Source organism: Microtus oregoni, unplaced genomic scaffold, assembly GCF_018167655.1.
Source record: "Microtus oregoni isolate MIOR12 unplaced genomic scaffold, Mior012 000000F_ref0000247, whole genome shotgun sequence".
Classification (NCBI taxonomy): domain Eukaryota; kingdom Metazoa; phylum Chordata; class Mammalia; order Rodentia; family Cricetidae; genus Microtus; species Microtus oregoni.
The window spans coordinates 50,742,606-50,765,346 of NW_024543059.1; the positions used below are offsets into that span (position 1 = coordinate 50,742,606).

The 22,741-nt window shown below is 42.1% G+C and overlaps 1 protein-coding gene across 1 annotated transcript in view; it reads right to left on the reverse strand.

The window, feature by feature from the left end:
* Window positions 1-614: 614 nt before the first annotated feature.
* Window positions 615-22,741, reverse strand: part of Negr1 (neuronal growth regulator 1) — a 670,340-nt gene continuing 648,213 nt past the window's right edge. The window contains exon 7 of the mRNA XM_041648210.1: window positions 615-4,229. Coding sequence (XP_041504144.1) covers window positions 4,105-4,229 — 125 coding nt within the window. The 3' untranslated portion in view covers window positions 615-4,104. The remainder of the gene's footprint in view (window positions 4,230-22,741) is intronic.

Consider the following 22,741-nt stretch of genomic DNA (forward strand, 5'->3'; position numbering starts at 1 on the left):
ACAGACAGCTGTGAGACATCCATTTGGGTGCTGGTCATCAAACTTGGGTCCTCCATAAGATCAAGTTCTTAACTGCTCGGCCATCTCTCCAGCCCCAACATTCCAGTTTAGTTTGTTGTGACCAGAGATAGGCAGACTTAGGGAAGAGGGCTTAAGTCCCTCTTGTGGAATGGCCTCATTTGCGTATTGTAGTATCCATAGACCAGGTTTTGTTTAGAAAGCAAGATATGTAAAGAGATTTTATTTAGATGCTCTAAGGGGTGTTGCCTTATACTCATGTTTCTTAAGAAACCAGGTGATCTCCTACAGGCATTTGGCTTGTCAGTTTGCACGACTGTTGGATTTTATCCCCAGACTTTACCCAGGGACTTGTGCCACTGCAAGTAAAAAGTCTATAGAATAATATATCTCCAAAAATGATTTTTGGACAGATGACATGCATATTGTCAGACCTTTAGGGAATCATAATAGATTCAGTGTGGAGCCCTTGAGAGCCAAAGCATCCAAGATCTCATACCGTGTTAGTATGCAGTGCAGGACAGATGCGAGACCATGGGGCAGTAGCCTGAGCTACCATGTATTCATTTCTCTAAAACTAAAAGAGTTTAAAATGAGTCAAATACATATTTTAATTGATAAACTGACTTTATATTCACCTATTGGAAACAGTACAACATATTTTACATCAGATTATGAAATATGGATTTTTACTAAAGACAGGAAGGGTGTTTTCCAGTCTTTAAAGTAAGTACATTTCAGAGGATCTTAAGGCAATACCATTTATCCATATTCATATCTATTGAAATACTGTACACCCACACACTTCAATAAATAGTTAGAAACCTGACCTCTTTTTTAAATCATTTCTGGATTTCAAAGAAAAAAACACAATTTTTTTTATTGAAAAGATTAAATAGGTAACTTTCAGCTGTGTTACAAAGCTAAGCACAATGGGTAAATTAACAATTATTCAGTAATTTGACCAATATCATTGATTGATTTTGATAGTTCAGTTGCTCAGAGTGTTCAGACTTCACAGATTGGGGTACTTGTCTATATATGTGCAGTTTTGTCCTGAATTATCTGGGTACTTCTTTGCTCTCCAGTCTACTTTTTAGACATAGCATAACTATTATGAGAAGATAATTTTTCAGTCAAGTTATGAACCTCAAAATGACTTTATATTTGAAATACTCTCCGTCAAATCTCAGTGTCTGCACAAAGAACTCAGTAATCTGGCCTGGGCAGTACTGATCACTAAGCGAATTCTGACCAGCAGGATCTCGGGGCATAACAAGACTAAGGTTTGTAATACGGTCATTGGGAAAAAAATTAGGCCATCTTCAGTTAAACCAAGAAGGCAGACCAACAGGTTCATCATCATCAGAACAATTTGGCTCTCCCTCGCTCCCCCTCCTGTCTCTTCCCTTCTTTCAGTCTTTTTTGTTCCTTATCTCCCACTATTTTTTCTTCTTCTTCTCCTCCTTCTTCTTTCTCAATCACAATTTTCTTTCCTTCTTCCTTTGAAAATTTGGGGGCAACAAAAGGAATCCCACAGATGGGTATTGTGGAAAACACAATGCTCAAGTGAACAGCTAAAAAACCGTATAGATTAAAAGATAAATTAACTTCGTAAAACTGCTGTTCTGAAATTGCAACAATCTTGTACAGTCAGGACTGATAAAATGGAGCAATCAGACATTTCAGATGCCTGTAAATGTAAAACCACCTACTTGAACATTATATGCAATACATCCACACAAAAAGCAAATACTGTAGCCTTATTTGAACAATACTGAACTCATAAATACTCATGACTTCACTCTGTCCAGGAGCCTAAGGACTATGCCGCTGTAACACAGAAAAACATAGTGGATGCCTCCTCTATTAAAATGTCACTCAAGAAAGTCTTTTCTAACAAAAAGGCAAATACATGTAGCTACTGAGCTATGACTGTCCTTTGTCACACTCTATGGGGAAAACACCGGACTCCACGAATTCGGAATCATGACGACACTTAGAACTAGTTATTTGGTTCATCTGTATTTTATACCTCAGTTTACCTCACATGTACCCTACACACCTTACAAAGAGGAGGCATTTTTATCTCTAGGGAAACGGTCACTGTATAATACGCATTCTCCATCTTTCTGTCTCCCCGCACAGTGGTGCAGGTGGCCAACACTCCGTGGTAGCACCGCTGTCTTAAGAAGTAGGTTACTGTGGATTGTGCTACGTTAAAGCTGCAATACAAAGAAAGCATTTGCTGCTTGCTCACTAATTCCACAAAGAACATTTTTTTAGTAGCAAATCAGCTAGAAATTTAAACGCCATATTTTTCAAAACTCACTTTTAATATACCAGTCGAAATGACATGAATTTATTACAGCTACTAAATTTAATTGCAGAATGCCACATTATTGCCATTTCATGGGAAGACTGTATATTTATGTCCCCTCACTTATGATTCATTTTCCTAACTAAAACAGATTTATGGTGCCTTTTAGGGTCTAAATTTTATTTAGAAAAAATAATCACCATTTTAAAGCCATCCTTCTAGGGCAAAACATGAACTATCTAAAATAATCACTGTGAAATTTCTTGCACGTGGTTTTGAGAGTAGGTCTATAGTCAGTGTGTGCAGAAGGTCACCGTAGAAACTTCGGCGTGCTGAAACTAGCACCTTCACCAGATCTGAAAAATGGCTTTCAAGGCTCTGGCCTTCCTTTGGTCAAAAGCAAGACCATGAGCCTATTCCTGTAATATAATAGTTAGACTAACAGCATTTTCCTCCAAAAATGTAATTTTGTTCTTTAAATAGAAAAAATGTAATATTCACAATCATCCAGTGGCTAACATATCCCATGATGCCCTCCTTCTGGTGTGTCCATCTGGTCACATCTCACGTGTGTCTCACAGGATGCAGGCGGGCATGGTTATGTCCTCAGTTTTAGCATCTGTTTGAACGGAAATGACTACCAAGATTTTGGTGAAGAATTAGATTCTTCAGGGCTGATCTGTTTTGCACCAAATGTACAGTATGTGTTAAAATGCATCTTGGAGTTTTAAAGAACAGAACATGCATTTCTATCAGCCGAATGACAGAAAATCAGGTGGAAAATTAGGGTCTCTGTCATCCTAACTTACTGATGTCAAAACCAGATTGATTTGAGCATTCACCACCCCGCATTAGTGGGTGATAGGACCGCAGGTCCATGTGGAGAAGCTGTCTTGGGACATCAGCTTGCCTTGGTGCAGAAGATTGTTGCATTACTAGGGGCTTTTGAACAGGCTGTGCTGTCCTTTGACAGCTCAGACTTTCCCACAGTGGCCCTAACGTTTTGCCTCAACTTCAACTATGCTGTTTCATCAAGAAAATTGAGATGCTGTGGGCAAAGTTCTCAGGCTTAGCTTATCGGTGTAATTTACTTTTGCTTCCAAATTGCAAGGTTTAGGAAAACGTTATGTGTTTGTCAGAAACAAAGAGAGGATTATTTTGTGAAGGCACACCCATGCTGAACTTAGAAGGAGAAGCACAGCGAGTTATATTACAAGGCTCATTTCCAAAACCTGGATGTCATGCGAGCAGGGACATCTAGATATGTGTTATATTTTGAAGAAATGATTTGAAGGCAATATTACTTGATTTTTTTATCAAAAAAAGAAAAAAAATGCATCTTTGTAAATGTGGGTTGACTCTTATTGAAATTGGGCACTGAACCCTTGTATTGCGGCCTTAAAGAATTGTGTGTTCACTGCAATATTTGTCATGTAAACTACAGCCGGAAGCCTGGCAGACCACGACTGAACGCTTTTGAAAAGTTGTAGATTACAAACATGAAATCACAATTAATATCCTCTAAAAGTAAGTTCAGAGCTTTCACATCTTAAAAAAGGACAATGTGCAGTGCTTCACAAGGTCGTGTGTCTAATCAAAAGGAGAGGAGAATGAAAGTATTTACACAACCAGGGATTGCACAGACGGCGTCACCCTCGTAAAGACAGCCGATTGTATCCCACGCTGCGTCCAGCCAACCGCACCAGATTGGATCCAGCATCAGCACTCTCGGAGACTCCTTAAAAGCCTTTCGTGGGTCTTTAAACTCACTGTAGGACGGCGTTCTTTAGGTAGGATATACTGATGACCGAGGACAGTGTCAACACAAGGCTCCAGCAGGAGAAGAGGTCGCAGGCGCTCCCAGTAATTCCATACTGAGCTGTGCTTGGAGCTGAAAAGGAATGGAAAATATTCAGTCAACGATAGCTCTCCTCCTCTGGTGTTCTTGACCATTGCCAAAAAGCAGTGAATGTTTTGGGGGTGGTGCTGGGCAGAAAGGGTTAGGCTCACAGGGCCTGTTTGGATTAGCCTCTTGAGGTTCCCTTTCTCAAGGACTGAAGAGTAATGATATAGTCCACCTGGTAGAGCTGTGGTGTGAACAGGAGATGAAACACACCACACTGGTGTAAACCAGAGATGAAGCACATCACACTGGACCAGAACGCTGCTGGACCCAACCAAAGCTAATTGACACTCTTACTCCTCTTACATGTACTGTATTTGTATTTATGGGCAATGTTCACTTATGCATTTATCTCAAGAGGCATTCATCCATCAGCCAAATGCTACCATTAAATGCTAGAAAAACAAAAACAAGCAAATAAACAGAACAGATTCTCCTTCCAAAGACTTTGTTTTTACATGTGTACACACATAAAGACACTTAAAAACTGTAAATATTATTACAATACGATGCAATATTAGGATTGCATATGCAGAGTCTACTGATAGACTTTGAAGTATCTTATGAAGCTGCGTGGGCAAGGAGAGTTGCTTTTTAAAAGTTTTATCAAAGGGAACTGCTCTTTGGGTGTAGTAAGTAACATCCTAACACTATGAAGAAAGAGACTATGTCAAGAAGCTGGAGTCTCGACATAGGTAAGTCTTGCTGGGCCATGAAGTTCAAGGCCTGAAGGAGGTGGGTTTGGAAATGCAGCTCCAGGCAAGGTAATAGGGCCCATGATGACACATCTCAGCACAACTGAATGCACACATTAGAAATGGATAGGTTGCATGGGTATATTAGGAAGCATAGCGTGACACACAAGCCCCGAAGAGCCACCAGGCTTAAGGCATAACTGTTGTCTGCCAAGCAGGTCCACTGCAGCTCCCAGGAAGGACGTTGTTGTTGGAAGGATGTGTGGATCATGCTCTTCTTGAAACGGCTTCATAAGTGCTTGGACTGGCTTGGGACTAATTCTTGTTCATCACCATATAATAGGAGAACGTGTCTGCCAGCTTGCTTCTAACTGCCTTCTGATAATGAAAGCAGCATTACAAAGTCCTACGTTCTTGTTGAAGTTGAATTCTGTAATAAAGATTGTCTACACTTCATCCCCAAGTCTACATCTCAACCCCAGGAGCAGTCTCCATGGCTCTGAGTTTGGATCGCCAGCAGCACAGTTTGGATGAAATCTTCATAAAGGTCTAGGTTGCCATGGAATGGGAACAATTATGTTCTTATACTTCTAAGAAATTATAGTGGCTGAGGGAGACACTGGCTCCCACAGGGGGAGGGCAATGTGCAGAGTGTTGGTTCTTAGGGACCGAGTACTGGAGGTGTAAGCAGAGAACATGAGGCCAAAGCAGCTACTGAGTTAATCACATCTATTCCAAGCAGATGTTTTTAATGAAAAGAGGAGGAACCCAAGTGTGCTGCTAACAGAGCTTTTCCGTGTGTGAAACTTAAGATAGCTAACATAAAAGTCATGGAAATCCTTATTTTCTCTTGATGAAGATCTAGAAGAGAATCTTAAAGTATCAGTACTTAATTGTCAGCCTACGTGTGAGGTTTTCGTTGTCATTACATATTAAGGAAGGATCCGCAGAGTGTGAATGACGCTCAGAAGGTCTGTTTGTTAACTCGCATATCCAAGTGTTCTTGTCTAACATTTGACCAGCCTTTCTGTGCAGCATCAAATAACATCCTCCACGGGCCCACTATCATTCTTCCTTGAAAATATTTGCTTGTATATTTATTTATAGTATTATTCATATTTCATTTATATTTCTATTGCTCAAAAGAATCTGGGTACATAACAGATGCCCAAGAAATGCTCAATGTGCGGTTTCAGTGTGTACTTTGACCTTACAATGTTTGCTCTCTTCTGAAGTAGGATATGTGTTTATGTCCCAGATCATAAGTGGATGTTCTTCCCTTCATTAATTCAGTATGTTTTAATTGAATCAGGCACCAAAGAAAATATTAAGTGTCTGGGATATAATGGTAGAGGGCTATAGCCACAGTCCTAGGATTAGTTAGTTCTATAAACTCCTATGTACATTTGGTACATCTGCAATGCCATCTTTCTTCCTAGAGCCCCATTTCTTGTTTAGCTTATATTACCTTTTTTTTCTTAAACATGACATGCATTTTTAAATCAAATCGACTAGTTTACAATTAAAACAACATTCTTTTACACACCCTTCATGGCACATAGCAATGCACTTTTTACTTTACTCGTGAATGAAATAGCATGTTTCTCTATAGAATAAAACAGAGGTGGCCTGTCTCCTTGTCTGCAGAATAGCTACAACCAAAAAGGCAAAAATGGAGGACAGTTAGCCAAGGACTTTGAGGCATCATTCCTAACTGTTCATGATGATGTTGCCATTCAAATCTCAAATGTCGCCTTAGATCAAGCCCCAAATCTCTTTCCCTCTCTCTCATGCTAGGATTGACGCACCCAAAAGCAACATGCAGACAAAGATATGTAGACTCAATTCTCTCCTTCAAGAAACAGTGCTTGTTCTGGCACTAGTGAGGTGGCTCAGAGGGCAAAAGTTCTCACTGCCAGGGCTGATGACCCAAGTTCAGACTCTGAGACCCACATGACAGAAGGAGGGAACAGACTCCTGTAAATTGTCTCCTGACCTCCACACTTGTTGTGTGGAATGTGAGTGCACACACACACACACACACACACTGCACACACACACTGCACACACACACTGCACACACACTGCATACACACACTGCACACACACTGCACACACACACTGCACACACACACGGCACACACACACGCTGCACACACACACGCTGCACACACACACACTGCACACACACACTGCACACACATACGCTGCACACACACACACTGCACACACACTGCACACACGCACACGCTGCACACATACAAATATAAAAAAAATCAAGCTTACTGCCGTCACTCATTAATCTTAATACATCTGCATAGAACATACTTAATTTTATTAATAATGAGTGCAGAGGCATACAAGATGCATTCGAGGGGACACTCAGGCTTAGTCTTACATAGACCTGTGCAGGTTAGACTCTTCTCCTAGCAGACCACCTAGTCAATCACACAAGAGGAGACCTGCACATCATAAGAATTTCACTGCAAAAAACAGTGAGTGGGTCACAGAGGGTTGGCACTGACCTGGATTCTGTTGGGTCACCTAGGGTGCTTCTGGTTTAATGAAGGATGCTGCAGCTTACTAAGGAGAGAGGCCAAATGATCAGAGCCTGAGCTGGGCTGTGGAAAGGGCTCTTATTTATGTGAGCAGCCATGTGAGGGGCCATCTGTTAAAAATCATGATTTTATGACTAGGGTTGGCAGGTTTGCTGCAGGAAGAAAGAGTTCAAGGATACTTTGACTTAAAATCTTCATGACTCTCAGTGGGAATTCTCCTGGGGGAAGCCAAAGCTTTCCTTTTTCTCCACCTCCTTTACTTCCACATCTTTCTTCTGATTTTTTTCTTGATGGTAAACAGACAGGGCCTTACTAGGTCTAAGTCAAAGCTGTGGTCCAGGATCAGGACCGTAGGCCTCTTTTCTATGGTTACATCTGGCTCAGACACACACTGAGTGCCTGTCACTCAAGCCTTTTTTTTTTCTGAAGACATGGGCTGTCTTATCACCTCTTGCCGTGTGCACAGGCTGCAGCATTAAGCCTGCACCCTTATGTCCTTCTCATCATGAAATACCAAACGCCGCCTCCTGTTCCCATCAGACTTTCTGCTCAGCTCATACCCTGCCACAGAGCAGGAACATTGCACTTCATTGCTACCCTACATGTGTTAAAACACCATTTAAAAAAAATCCTCTTTATTCTATCATACAAAAATTAGCAACTCTTTGAGTTTGTTTTCTTGGGTTCTTTGGATTTTATTTTAAAACATGCCCATTAGCCTGGCTCACCTCCCCACACTGCAGGTGGGGCACATTCTGCTCTAGATTCCCACTTTGCTATAGATTCCAGCACATGGGGTTTTCAGAGAGCCACCCTGGTATGGGCACTCTCAGGCAGGGAGAGAAGTGTCCAGCTTGCATGGTGTGTGAACTCTGTGTCTTTCCTCTGGTGTGGTCCTAGGTTCTAGCTCACTCCACAGCGTATCTGACTCAAATGGTCATAAGCAATCACTTTAGCTACTTTGTTTTATTTTCAGCCTTAGTGGTTTTTCTCTTGTATTGCTACAGTTTTTACTACTAGAAAAGAGCAAATGTAAGTGAAAAATATTTAGTTTTGGTTGAATACTAATTTACTCGCCCAGGCAATTTTCTTAACTTACGGAGCCAGCTTTGAGTAGATGTTTAAGATTCATGTGGCAACATTAGGATTACTTAAGTCACATGAATTCTGCTTCCGTAAGACAAAACTGGCCTCCACTTAAATATTCCGGAGGAAGTTACACCTTAGTAGGAACCGAATGATTTACACCCAGTTAGGTCTCATACAAAGGAGAATGATGAATGGGGACCCAAAGTAGAGCATCCATTAGACACAGAAAAACCAGACTCCATTGGGTACGTCATCCTGAGAGCATGACTCTGCCTCACCACACAGTGTAGCACTTACTCAGAAGATATCATTCTCCTGTCCTAACCCATGTTCACACCTTACGCCCCTGGCGGGTGCAGGGAGATTATGATTACAGCTGCACACCACACGACCAGCTAAACGAGGCTTCTCACATTTCACCTGATAGTTGTGGCACCTTGACCTCCTAAACCAACAATGTACGTCTTGTACCGTGGACCTCTGGGACCTTCTAGTGAAGAAGGAGGCTTAAAAGAAATCCCATACTAGCCCAGAAGTGAGAATAATATTTATTTAGGGGTAGACTCACAAGTCACAATCCTCTGCTGGGACGGAGAACAGCAACCGAATCCCACAGCCAGAAAAGAGGCTGGACGTGTGCTTTACATCGGCATAAATAGAATAAGAGGCCACACCCAAGTAGGTATGTAACTTAAAGGCTACTGGCAGTAGGAATTCCTACAGCATTCTGGACATTGGTGTTAGGGAATTCTACCATTGTAGCATCGTGGCTGTGTGGTAGAGCTAAACATGCCTGCATTTCCAGGACGGGTTTCATTCAAGACCACAACATTGTATACTACATCCTGTGCTTGGGCATGCAAAGACTCACATACCATGTACCACTTTGTAAACAACTCTCAGTCTGGCAGAGTATAGCCTAATTTACAAGTCCTAATTTACCACAGAGGGTTCTTGTGCTGTCTAACAAGGTAATGCAAGAAAGAGATACATGGCCACTGATTCCCAACATTCTCCTCCTGTGTAGAAGGAATTGGATTGACAAGTTTTGGTTGGTGTACTTTTCTTACACCAGGGACCTTGGGTCATAGGAGAAGCTCCCAAAGCTTTAGATTTTTGTTTTCAAAGTGTCCTCATGGTCAGCAGGTAATTTTCCCTACAGAAAGTCTCAGTATTAGTTTCTTTTGTGTCTCTATGGCAGAACCTGAGAACGTCTTAAGGAAGGAGGGTTCAGCTCATGGTGGAAAAGGGACTAGAGAGATTCTGATGAAAGGAATCCACAGGGCAGTGCATCAGAAAACAGAGAAAACAGCCAGAAACCGGGGAGGTGTAACTTCAAAGAGCTCTACTGACCTAGCTCCAAAGGGGACCAGCGCAATCTTCCACACAGCCCCAAAGTCAATGACCTAGTAAATGCTCAGGACAGAAGCCTGTGGGAGACTTCCAGATTCCTATGGGACTGTCTGTATTAGGTATGCTACATTGAAACAACGTGGAGAAGGTTGGGGGAAATCACCTCATTCCTCTCTAATCCTCTCCTCCCGAGCACAGAATTGTCCTCCCAGCTTGTTTCTGGCAGTGGCTATGTTATTGTGTTTCAGATCACTGTCCTTGAATCCCCTTCTGCCAAAGTTCCTGCGGTATCATCCAGTCTCAAGAGTCTCTCTTACACAGTGGTTTTAAACACAAATTAATCTGCATTATTGCCAGATTCAGAAATATGTCCATTTGTAGATAAATATTTTTATCTACTCAGAGTCGCAGGGAACTCTCAGACTGTTACCTTTAATTTGGAATAAAGAGAATTAAAAAACAATCAACTAACCTTAGACAGGTTCTGCTTATTCTATCCATTCTAGACTTGCAAATAAAATCTCAAGAATTTAAATTTCTTCACAACATCCTCTATCTAGGCTGCTTTTTGTTTGCTTCCCCAGAACCAGAAGTAGTAATGTATGTGGACATTCTAACTCTGGTGTGAAGTAATGTATGTGGACAAGCTAGCTCTACATAATAGACATATGAAGTGTCTATCGGTGTAGGCTGCTTCACATAATCCTAAATGGCTCTGAAATTGGCATGGTCCAGTTTTGCAACCTTATGCATCTCAGATTGGCTTGCAAACATTTTTCTAACTATGCTGTGCATATTTTGCGGTGTGTATACATGTGGCTGAAATGCAGTCTTTATTGTGCACATACAAAAGACAATATAATTGCCTTTAGTACTTCAGTATATAGGCTTGAGTTGGGGCCTTTAAGTCACAATCTTGATGAAAAACAAAAACAAACAAAAGAAGACTTTACAGAGATGAAAATAGAAGCCCAGCTGTGTTCTTAAGGTCACCGACCATTCTGCCACCGAGCTGTGTCTTCACTGCTTTCATGGGAAGAGTTGGTAGAAAATTCAAACTGGCAAAGGATTTTTCAAATTTATGGGATATTAAAGATTCTTTCTCTGTATACTTATGGCTTTTGGGATATGAAATTATTTAGGTTATTATATAATGTTCTGAACATGGAGTCTTAATGATGACACTATCTTCTTTATTATATTTTATTCTTGACATCTCATTGTAGGACTTTCCAATCCAAACCATGCCCTGTTCTGGGATCAAGAGCTTCATAAGGTTTGATTTTGATAGTATTTTCCTTTTTAATGTATCCTTCACCTTCTGTGTTACTTGTGGCTTGTCAAAATCCAGGAAGGGCAAGTGACGACCTGAGCTGTGGCTTTGACTTATTTAAACGATTCCCTTCTTCACGCACAAGATAGATGTTCCACTTTTCCTAGTGACTTTGCAATAGTTTCAGCATGTTTTGGTTACTGAAAATGTCCTAATACCATCTAAACGGTGTGTGGGAAACCTGAGGTCTGAATGGTGCATAGGAAATCTGCAGGCTAAACGGTGTGTGGGGACTTTGAGGTCACCTGAAACCTTTTAATCCACTTCTTCAGCCTGGCCCCCGTCTGTACCACCCCATTCTACAGGAGACACACATGAGAACACTCTCCACGTCATTACAGCCAGACTCTGTCTGGGCCAAGTTTCTGCACCCCTCTCCACTGCCACTTGCTAACATGGCTAGACTGTTCCAGAAATCTAAGGATTTCACCTGCTGTAGCCCTACAGCCCTATGGACAAGGCTGGTGGGGGGTTCAGCTCTGTGTTCATGTCACATGGAGGTGAGTGGATTCCGCGTTTCCACCTCTGTGCACGTTCCACGAGTCACATCCTATGATGACTGGAATCAGCCTGCTGCCCCAGCCACTCCCTGCACCATGACCTGCCCTTTCTACTCCCACACATCTGCTTTAGGAGAAGGCCTGTGTTTCTGGAAAGCAAGAGCCTTACTTAATTTACTTCTGATCAAGGGCTCGGTGATATCAAGCATTTATAACAGGGAACAGATGCTTTAACTTTTGCATCTCGTGTAGTTTTGCCACAGATCTCAAGCAACAGAAGGGAGACAGCACTGTTGAGAGCTCAGGACTTAGGAGGTAATCAACACTAAAGAGGAAAGTCCTGTTTTCTTGGTTGTCTGTATGGTTGTCATACCCAAAACACACAGCAAACGCTCACAGGAGAAACACTGGAGACTCACTGTTGTCTATGATCCCATTGGAATATGTGAGTAAGGAGTGGAGACCAGGTATATCCCGTTTCTCTGCTTTCTTGGCTGACTGTAGAGGAAATGGCCACTGGTGTTGTGACAGTCAAACCAGAAAACTAAGTACCATGGTGAAGTAATAAGGGCGGCGGCGGGGCTGCGTCCCCAACATCCCCGGCTGCCTGCCCGGCTAGCTTATGCCCAAAATAATTACACGGACACTGTATTCTTTTAATCACTGCTTGGCCCTTTAGCCCTAGCCCTTACTGGCTAATTCTGTTAACCCAATCAACCCATCTCTAATAATCGGTGAGCACCGGTCTTACCAGGAAAGGTTCAGCATATCTAACCTGGCGGCTTGCTTCATGGCGTGTGTCTGCCCAGGAGCGCAGCATGGTGTCTCTCTCAGGCGTCTGCTCCAGAGAGGAGAGCTGTCGAGACTGAGCTCACTTCCTCTTCCTCCCAGCGTTCCGTTTACTCCTCCCACCTATCCTCTAACCAATAAAATGGGCCAGGGCAGTGCCTTTATTAGCCAATGACCTTCCTCCATCACCATGGTGCTGAGCTAATGGCAGCTCTCAATATTTCAATATTAAATATTAAATATCATCGATATTTAAACAAGAAGGATCCACGATGCCCTCCCATGACTCCCGGAGAGACATCTGCTTTCTGGAAAAGTCTTGTATAACAGAAAGGTCTAGAAGTTTGAGAAAACAGCAGTCACACAGAAATGTCTTTCAGAACTATCCAGATGTCTTCTACCTGACTGCCTTGCTCTCAGGCACCCAGGCCAGGCTTGTACCTGTGATCCTCAACGCCTTCTCTGGAAGCTTTGCATCCTGGTTGCAACTCTCATGGTTTCTCTCTCTGGCTGTCCCTCAGTGTAAAGTTTATACCTTGCTTTCCTTTCTTCTTATCTTCCCTGGTAGCGATGACAGTGAGTATGGGTGAAAAATATAACTGTTCTCTGTATGTCTGCTTTTACCATTTTCATCTAGCCTCAATCTCTTTGATTGAGTGCTTTAGCTGTTGCCATGTCAACCAGCTGTGTGTGGTACTTGGAGCAGGCGTTTGAAGTCAAGTCATGTGGTTCTTCAGAGGCTCCAGAAGAATGGAGACTGTTTACCACAGAAAGAAACAGTCTAGCAACACAGTTCTGGAATGGTTTTATATTTCTTCTTCATTTCACTGAGTCTAGTTTCCCGCCTGTGTGACTTAAAATCCTTCAAAAGTTGTTCATCTTGGGATATGTTGGAGTAAACTCCAACTGTCAGCTCTACACAGTCACTTGAGAAGGGAGTCTCAGCAAGGGATTGACCAGACCATATTTTCTCTAGGGTGCATCTTTGGGACGATGTCTTGATCATTAATTGAAGCAGGAAGGCCCAGGCTACTGTGAGCCACATTATCCGCTGTGCAGGTGGTCCTGAGATGATATATAAGAAACCAACAGTGTGTGAGGGTAGCGTGTGAGCCTGTGTGTGAGTCTGTGTGTGAGCCAGAGAGTAGTGTGTGAGCCTGCATGGGAGCCAGAGGGTAGCGTGTGAGCCTGCATGGTTGCCAGAGGGTAGTGTGTGAGCCTGCATGGGAGCCAGAGGGTAGCATGTGAGCCTGTGTGTGAGCCAGAGGGTAGTGTGTGAGCCTGCGTGGGAGCCAGAGGGTAGCGTGTGAGCCTGTGTGTGAGTCTGTGTGTGAGCCAGAGGGTAGCGTGTGAGCCTGTGTGTGAGTCTGTGTGTGAGCCAGAGGGTAGCGTGTGAGCCTGTGTGTGAGTCTGTGTGTGAGCCAGAGGGTAGTGTGTGAGCCTGCATGGTTGCCAGAGGGTAGCGTGTGAGCCTGCATGGGAGCCAGCCAGCACTATCTTCCACAGTTTCTGCTTCAGTCTCCTTGAGGTCCTGTCCTGACTTTCCTCCATTATGAACTATGACCTGGAAGTATAAAGCAAACAAATCTTTTCCTCTCCTAAATTGTCTTTAGTCAGAAGCACAGCAACAAAATGAAACTAGAACAGGGACCCTTGGATGAAGACACTGCTCTTGCATGACAAATAGGAAAACGATCCATGATGAACACTGTCTGTTGCACCTTCGTATCCTGCCCAACGCATGGTGCACCACACACAGTAGGGATAGAGTAAACTAATTTTGTGTAACTCAATCAATTGAAATAAACAATTATCTGACAACAGTCTCGTTGACTAACGACAATCTTCAGAGCAACCTCGTTTTTATGAGGTCTACATTAACAATGCCCTTGGTGGGCACATGCTCTCAATCATAATGACAGAGTCTTAAAATTTTAATTAAATCTTATTTTTCCTCATAGGCTTTATCCCAAGAACGCCACCCGCTGTTTTACGCTGCATCTCTTTGGTTCCTGCTACCCCAGCAACATTGAATAATGAAAAATCCTGTCTCTTGCTGTATTTCTTAAATATTTAAAGGTTCTTATACTTTTTATGACTTCAACCATAAAATGCTCCCTTCCCACAACTTTCAAATGCTGGTGCTTCAAGGCTCCTTTGGCCTACAGCCATGCGACTTGTAAGACAGGAAACACAGTGGTTAGGGAGGGAACTTGGAAGCATATGTGGGAGTCAAGTTAGGCAATTCTCATCCAAAGAAGGGGTAGAGACGAAAAGAAGATCCACTTTTTTCAAGGTCCGCAGCAGGAGGGGTTCACACTGTGGACTGCAGCTGGTTTCTGTGTGTCGACAGCAAACAGAGCTTATGTGCAGCTTGTGGTTTCCATGGACGATGGTCAGGATTTAGTAACAATAAAAGGGCCTGCCTTTGTAGGCTTCTGTACTGAGATGCCAGAGCTTTCTTTGTGGATATTCAAACTTGGGGGTTTCTAGCACTATTTAAAAGGTGTTTGGCTACACCTTTTATTACCTATGATTCTTTAGTCACAGACCACTAAGAAAATCAATGATCTTTTATGGATTTGTTTCATTGAGAGCTGCTTCTACTTTAGGGTTTGTTCAATTATCATTCACCTAAATGTGTACCTTTAAGCCTAAAATTTGGAAATTGGGCTTTTAGACTTATAGGAGAAAAATCTTCCATTAAAAAACGGCTGCTTTTGATAACTGTGATCACACTATGTGTTTGCTAGGTGCTTACTGGTGTACTCTGAGCCTGGTTCTTTGCCTGCTGTTGAATGCATAGAGACAGGCCAGATTCTTTCTTGGCTTTAAGGAGCTTGAACATTGCCAGAATAAAACACTCTTCACTAGAAGAAAAGGAGTCATTTAACCCAAGTCATGTGTTACCAGAATTCCAGAGTGGAGACAAACTCTGAATGTATCCTTTGTCCAAGAACAACTAAACCAGAAATCTAACAAGTAAAACACATTCTAGACTCAGGTCCTGTCAAAGCCATCACGAGTCCTGGAGTGGAAAGGCAATCAGTGTCTGTCTGGATTGGGGTGTGACATCCTTCCCGGTCTGCTGCACGGCCCATACTAACTTATTTAGCATCTTATTTTAGCCTTTCACCACATTTATTGTTTTTAATATTAAATGCTAGTAAATAAATCTTAAAGTATCTCTAAATCAAATATGATCAAAGTAATTCCCATCTTGTAAATTATCCATCAGATGCGTCTTTAGGGATTTTAAACTATAAATAAAATATAAAATGAGTTTGTTCTGTATATTTATTTCTTCCCGCTGAATTCAGCTTGGACCTTTCAGCATCTTAAAAATAGGAAGCCAGGGACAAGTCTTTCCTGGTCAGGTAAAAGCAACAGCTGAAGAGCCATCCTATTAGACTTTTCCTGTTCTCGATTGTCAGGAAGAACTGTCTTTGTATTGGAGTAGGTCAGGGGCACTGTCCTGACTGTCTGATGCATCTGTCTCTGAAGCCCAATAAGATCTGATCCCCAAAGTCAGCATGGTGTGCACAGCCCACAGGAGATGCGGCTGTGTTTCATGTTTGTTGTTTTCGAGTAAAGGAGAAACTTTGTTTTATTATTCATGATGGAGGTCATGATGTGAGAAGCTGAAGAATGGGAAAGGATTAGGGGAATGTTCTATTCTCGGGAGGAGAACATAGGTGTGTCAGTTTGGCTTAATTGTTGCATTTTCCACCTCTCAGTACAGCCACCTGTAAGGAGTGCTTGAGTGTAATCCTTCTGAAGCCAGCACCAAGTTTAAACTCTGTGGTCTAGTGTTCTAATATGCTCTTCATTCCCCACTCACTTTAACTAACCTCATCTTTAGAGGGAGCATTTGAAATCATCCATGTTGAAAGGCATTTCCAAAGTGCCCTGTTTGGTTTAGTTGCAAGACTTAAAAGAATCAAATATTTTGGGATATTCTCTGAAAAAAGTCGTTATAAAAAGGTTCGGATTACATCTTTGTATTTGAGTTAACTCTTTTAAATCGTGAAATTAGACTTTTTTCCCCTTCACCAGGAAGGGAAAAGATGTTAAATGTTAGCAATCATTGCTTTAATCCTGCCCCCACCAAAGATAACAGATGTAAGAAGGATACATTTCCACCCCCTCCACAGATACAGGATCTAAGAAGAGTGCAAGACACCCTGGAAATTTCTTAACAATTTTCTTGAAATTCCCTTTGATATTAAGCTATTTGTTGTCTATGGTGTTTAAGTCACCCTTTGAATAGTCTCCTAGAAACAGTGTGGTTGTGCATCTCTTGCCATGTTTAAGCATCATGGCACCTGTCTGCTTCCAAAGAGACAGTACAAATGGAGCTTTTCATCAGGTCCTGTTCCTGCTTATGCAGACTAATTTTTTTAATATTTTAATTTAACACTGGAAACAAATTCCAGTTCCCGCATCTCTTCGGCATAGTTTGTTGTCCTGTGCATGATGTATAAAAAATGGCATCAATGTCAGTTGTTACCAACCTGACTTACTGTGTACCATTCTCATCAATTTGACAGGGTTCATAGTCTTTGATGAGATTCATAAACTGACGAGTTTAATATCCCTCAATTGGTCATTATAGTTTTAGCTTTTTTTCTTGAGATTTCTATAGAGCAATTCCTTCTTCCTTCTCTTTTCTTTTTGATTTTGCCTTTTATTCTCTAGGCTCTTTCTGCCAGAAATGCTAAGGGAAGGCTCTAATATCAAGTACAAAGTTTCTTATAGGACCAAGCACATCACAGGTTGAGTGTTACCCCAGCAGCTGAGGGCCTTGCTCAGGAGAGGCCTCTCTGCTTTGCTGTCACTGACCCTGAAGTGGAAGGCAGTGGGAAGGTGCCTGAGAAGGGTTTTGCTGCTGAAAGTCTGAGAAGATGAGAAGAAAAGGCGCGTATGGAAAGATTGCCTTGGGAAGTTGGGAGACAGGAGGTCCATGATTGAAAACTCCATCAGAAACAAGCACACCCATTTTTTATCCCTGTAATTACAGCTTTTCATGCTGGGTCTTCTGAGTTCCTACCCATTACTAGGTAGGTTACTAAGCTGTGTGAGCCTACTAAGTGTGATGTCTTTGAAAGCCCTGGAAAACAGCACACTCTATTAAATTGTACATGGATGGACATTAGAAGTTTAGTGGAGAATTCTGGCATTAGTATAAACCCGCTTTTATATCTTCATCACTGAATCATGAAAATAAAACTATTTGAAAGGTATCCAGCTATTTTAAAGATAAAAACAAAGCTACAAACTTCACGGAAGAATAGCAAATTTTCACTTCTTTGGTGCCAGTTTGTTTGAGGATGCTGCTTCTCAGTCGCTCCACTCTGGAGGAGAGACTGTGTTCATTTTCTAGGGGGTGAGGTAGAAATGCTGGGAAAACTAGGCTCCTTTGTATTTTATTCCTGGGGAGACAAATTATCTGTGTTTAGTACAGAGGTGAGATGGCTGTCACCTCACGGTTACCACACTTTAAAGCAGGGCCTGCAAAACAAGTTATGCTGGTTCTGTCTTTACAGACACACTCTTCTCGCCACTTCTTCTTCCTCCTCCTCTTCTTTTCTTTTTTTCTCTTTTCTTATCATCCTCTTCTTCCTTTTCCTTCTGTTTCTTATTTGCCAAAATAGGCTTATATAGAAAATTTTAAATATAAAATAATTAAGAAGAACAAAATACTGAAGTACGGTGAACCTCAAATTTTTACCCCCACAAAGAGGTCACTGACACCTTTAAGTTGCTGTGACTGAGGACAGCATTTGTATCCATCGTTACATATAAAGTTTGTAAAAGGATCTGATGCTAGTGAGGAATTCTCAGATGCTGATAAGTGGGACTCTGGGTCAAGGACATTCCTTAGGAATGGACCTGGTCCCCTGTCTCTCTGACAGTGCTTTGACTTTTAGTTTGGTCTATTCTCAGAGACGCCTATGTGAGGATGCTGATCCCTCCCCTTTTCCAAAAGTCAGCTTAGATGTCAGCAATTACAGGGAAACCAGGACCCTAGTCCCACAGCCACATGGAACTGGATCCTGACAGCAGCCACAGTGAGCAGGGTGGTGAGCCCACAGGCAGGAACAGCCAGGTCTGCAGAACAGTGATCTGATCAAACTGTGAGCAGATTGCCTGTGCTGATGTAAGCAGCCCTGGGCATGACGTGAGCGGATGCACCTCTGGAGTGACAGCAGAAAGGGCAGAAGCTCAAGGTCATCTCCAGCTACGTAGCACGTTCCAGGTCAGCCTGGGCTACACGAGACCTCATTGCCACACAGTACACAGTAGCTCTTGGCTCTCAGAAGGAAGTGTTTCAACAGACGGCCAATTCTGAGCAATTCTTCCTACACCAGGAGGTCTCAGCACCTTAGAAAGTGTGGCAGAGCAGATGTTCTTGTGGTTTAAATAATGCCTCATAGCCAGGGATTTGTTTATATAGCATCCCATAATTCCAGGATGTATCTATCGCTCATGTTTTCTACAAACCTTTCCCCACCCATGAAAGTGATTAACCACGAAGGTATCCATCAGAGACTCAGATCAAGCTGATGTTCTGCTGAAAAGAAGCAATCGTCAGCCACTTACAAAGCCAAGCTTACTCTGGTCCCTCACCACGCCCTGGAAGACAGAATGTTTCCATATACACACGTACTTTGCACAGAATTCAGAGAGGAAGCTTGACTTGAACCCCATAAACCCACACATTCCTGCTCCATGTAATAAACCCTTATCTGAACTTTTCTCAAAGAGAAACTAACTAATCCTGGTGAGGACACAGTCATGCTTGTTTCTATAACTCTTTTTTTGTCAGATAGCAAATGCAGATTATATAAAAAATAGAGCACCGTGACAAAGTTGTGCAAACAGAATTGAAAAAGAATGACATAAAGCATAGTCAAACACGGAGCTCACAACACATAGGCAAAAATCAGGACAGAAATCAAACATTTCCCAGAGGCTCACGATTGAATAAGAGGGTCCTGGGGATCCCAGCACTCCCTCCTCTTTCCCTAGCGATCACAAGCTTATAATTAAAAGATGCTCCACTTGGAACACTTATTGTTAACCGCAACTAAAGCATCCGTTTAACAGAGTGGAAGAGAGAAGGCCCTCAGCTCACCTCACAAACACACACACACACACACACACACACGAAAGACTCATTCTTCCTGCAAAACCTCAAGTTCAACGTGGTATCTAAATCATCTCTCCATTTCAGCTGCTCTTTAATGCTTCTGGCAGGAATAGAACAGGGATGGAATGAGGGAATGCAGCTTGGATCCCAGTGTTCCTGCCACGTAAAATAACAGCACATAAACCTCACAGAGGGACGTATGGAATCAACCTAAATCTTTTTATGTAGAGGTAAAATGTGGCCTTCTTTAGAATTGTTGCTTTCGATCATAGCAGTGATTACTAAGTCACCATGACGAATGAGCTCATAGTTTATTTTGAGAAGTTAAATGAGAAGACAATGCACTTCTCTGTAGGTGGCCTTTCATCTCATCATAATAAACACTCTTCCCAAACATAAAAGATACTCTCGACAGTAGAGTTCTGTAAGCAAGCAGAAAATTATGTAAATCTGATTTTCTTACCGTGTGCTTGCTATCTCTTTAAGATTACCAAATCAGATTCAGGTATGTAAAAACAATAGCTCTGGATCCAAGATACATTAGCTTCACAAACACTCAGAATGAGAACAGGTATTTTTCGAGGTGTAACTGAAAAAAATCAGTTTTCAAATAGTTGTGTGAGATAAAGAAAAAAAAAACCCAAAACACAGCATCACCTCTTAACTTATCATAGGCTTAATTGCCTCTCTTCATTGCCCTCCAATGGGTTAACAGTAGGTGCAGCACCTGCTTTGAAAGCCACCCTCAAAGGCACACCAGTCAGGGTCTGCGCTCACCTTCTCCCCAGCGCCTGCACCTAGCAGCTCATATTTAACTGGGGTTTGCTGTCCTCGTTAATCTGAAATGTCACTCCTGCCTGGGCAGGGGCACATGTGTAGGATCAGGCGTCTCTCTGAGACTCTACTCATGTATGGAGTTCCCTGCAGAGTGGAGGAGATGGACAGGGAACCAGAGACACGAGTTGGCATCATTGATCACCGAGCAGAAGGGCTTATTCTCAGCCTCCCTTTGCTCTGGAGAAGAAAGCCTTTTGGTGCTTATGTTAATCCATTCAGTTTTATGCTATTTTAGGCCCGAACCAACATATTCTAATTGATTTTGAAATTTGTGTCTCATATTTTGTATTCCTCTAACACTAACCTCTTACCATGCATTTACAGAAAGACAGAGATACCTGTATTCTTTTGTATCCCTATGAACTGCTGATAAAGTACATTTAGTCAATCAGTTTAAACCGTACTGAAATTGCAATCTCTGTTTTAGTTAATACAAATACATAATGTTTCTTTCTCTTGAGACTTGTGGGAAAAGAAAGCCAGTGTTCTCACTCCTGGTGTTACCAATGTGGTTAAATGTGTGTTAAGGAAAGCATTCTTATTCAGTAAACTCAGGAAGCAATACACATAAGTCTGGTTCCATATTAATGAATTGTGCCAACTGTAAGATGAGACTGTGAAATTCTAATTTGAACATTCTGGAATTTTAATTACTAGACCAATAATGGCATGCACAGAACACGTAAAGATAGAACACCGAGCATGGTGTGGTGTCAACTGCCAGAGACAGCAACCTGCAGACATCAGGACATAGCAATGAGAGATAGTTCTCATGCATGATGTGCACATTTGTACATGGGACACAGAAAGAGCAACACCAGACACACCCACATCCACACAAATGCACAACAGTAAACACACACACACACACACACACACGGCAAGAGCCTCCCATGTTCACTGCAGAAGGAAGGGTGGGGGGGAAGGTTTGCCCTGGTGCATGGCCTTCTGTCAAGGGGCCTGGAAGTCGAGGGCCACGTCTATTCTGTGGGCTTAAGGTTTCCCACTGGATGCCCATACAGCCTGTGTTGAGTCCCATCTAAGTGTGTGTACACTACCACATTTCAAGCCAGTGCTTCAGAAAACAATCCAAAACAAAAGCCAGCTCATTTTCATTTGCCCATATCATTCCCTTGTGTCAGGTCAGTGAGGATAAACTTTAATAAACCTGGATATCAGGCATAATTTTAATGCATGTTTAATGGAGAGAAGATGTAGGGAGATGGATGATTGATTGATTGGAGGTGGCTGACATTAAGAACAGATCAACCAGGCAGCTGGTCTTACAGAAACTTTTACTCAAATACTAGTCTAAGAATTCTGCATATATACATGTATTTATGCATCAAAATCCCATGTACAGACAGGGAAAATTGAGATATGGGGGTCATAGATTTAGTCCATTTATTGTAACGTTGAGATCTCTGTCTTTTAACACTCTTAATATGCTGGTTTCTCAAGGAGAAGCAAAAAATATAAAAACCTTAAAAAGTAAGACTTTCTGTGCATCCCACTTCCGTTTCCATTGCTGTGATACGTGACCCTGGCAATAAGCAACTGAGTGGGGAATGGATTGATGACAGTGCACAATCTGAATTCCATCCATCGTTGTGGGGACGCCACAGTGACAGTGGCATGAAGCCTCTGGCAACATCACACCCACAATGGAGCAGGGAGAAATGCAGGCATGCCTATTTGTTCATGTGTGAGTCAGTTTCCTCTCTCTACTGCAGTCCAGGATCACCCACTTAGGGAATGACGTCGCCTGCAGTGGACAGGATCTTCCCACATTAGTTCACTTAAGACAATGCCCCATAGACCTGCTCACGAGCCAGCCCAATGCAGGGAGTCCCTCACTGAGATTCTTTCCCAGGTAACTCTGGGTTTTGTTATGTTGACAAAGACAATCATATTATTGGGTAATTTAGGAAAACTCTTGATAAACAAATGTAATCCAGTTATTTCCAGCGAACTTAAACTTGGTGAAAAATGGTTTCCTAAGTAGAAGGAAACCCACACTTTGTATTTAAATTGGTTTATGTGCTGTAGAAGATTTTCTTAGTTTGCAAAAATGTACAGTTAAGAACAAAAGGAAAGATCTAAAAGTTGACCTCAAGGTTTAAATTGCATTTCATCTTAATTCAAATACTCAGGGGATTAGAGGATGAAGTCCTCACTGATGAGAGGCTATGT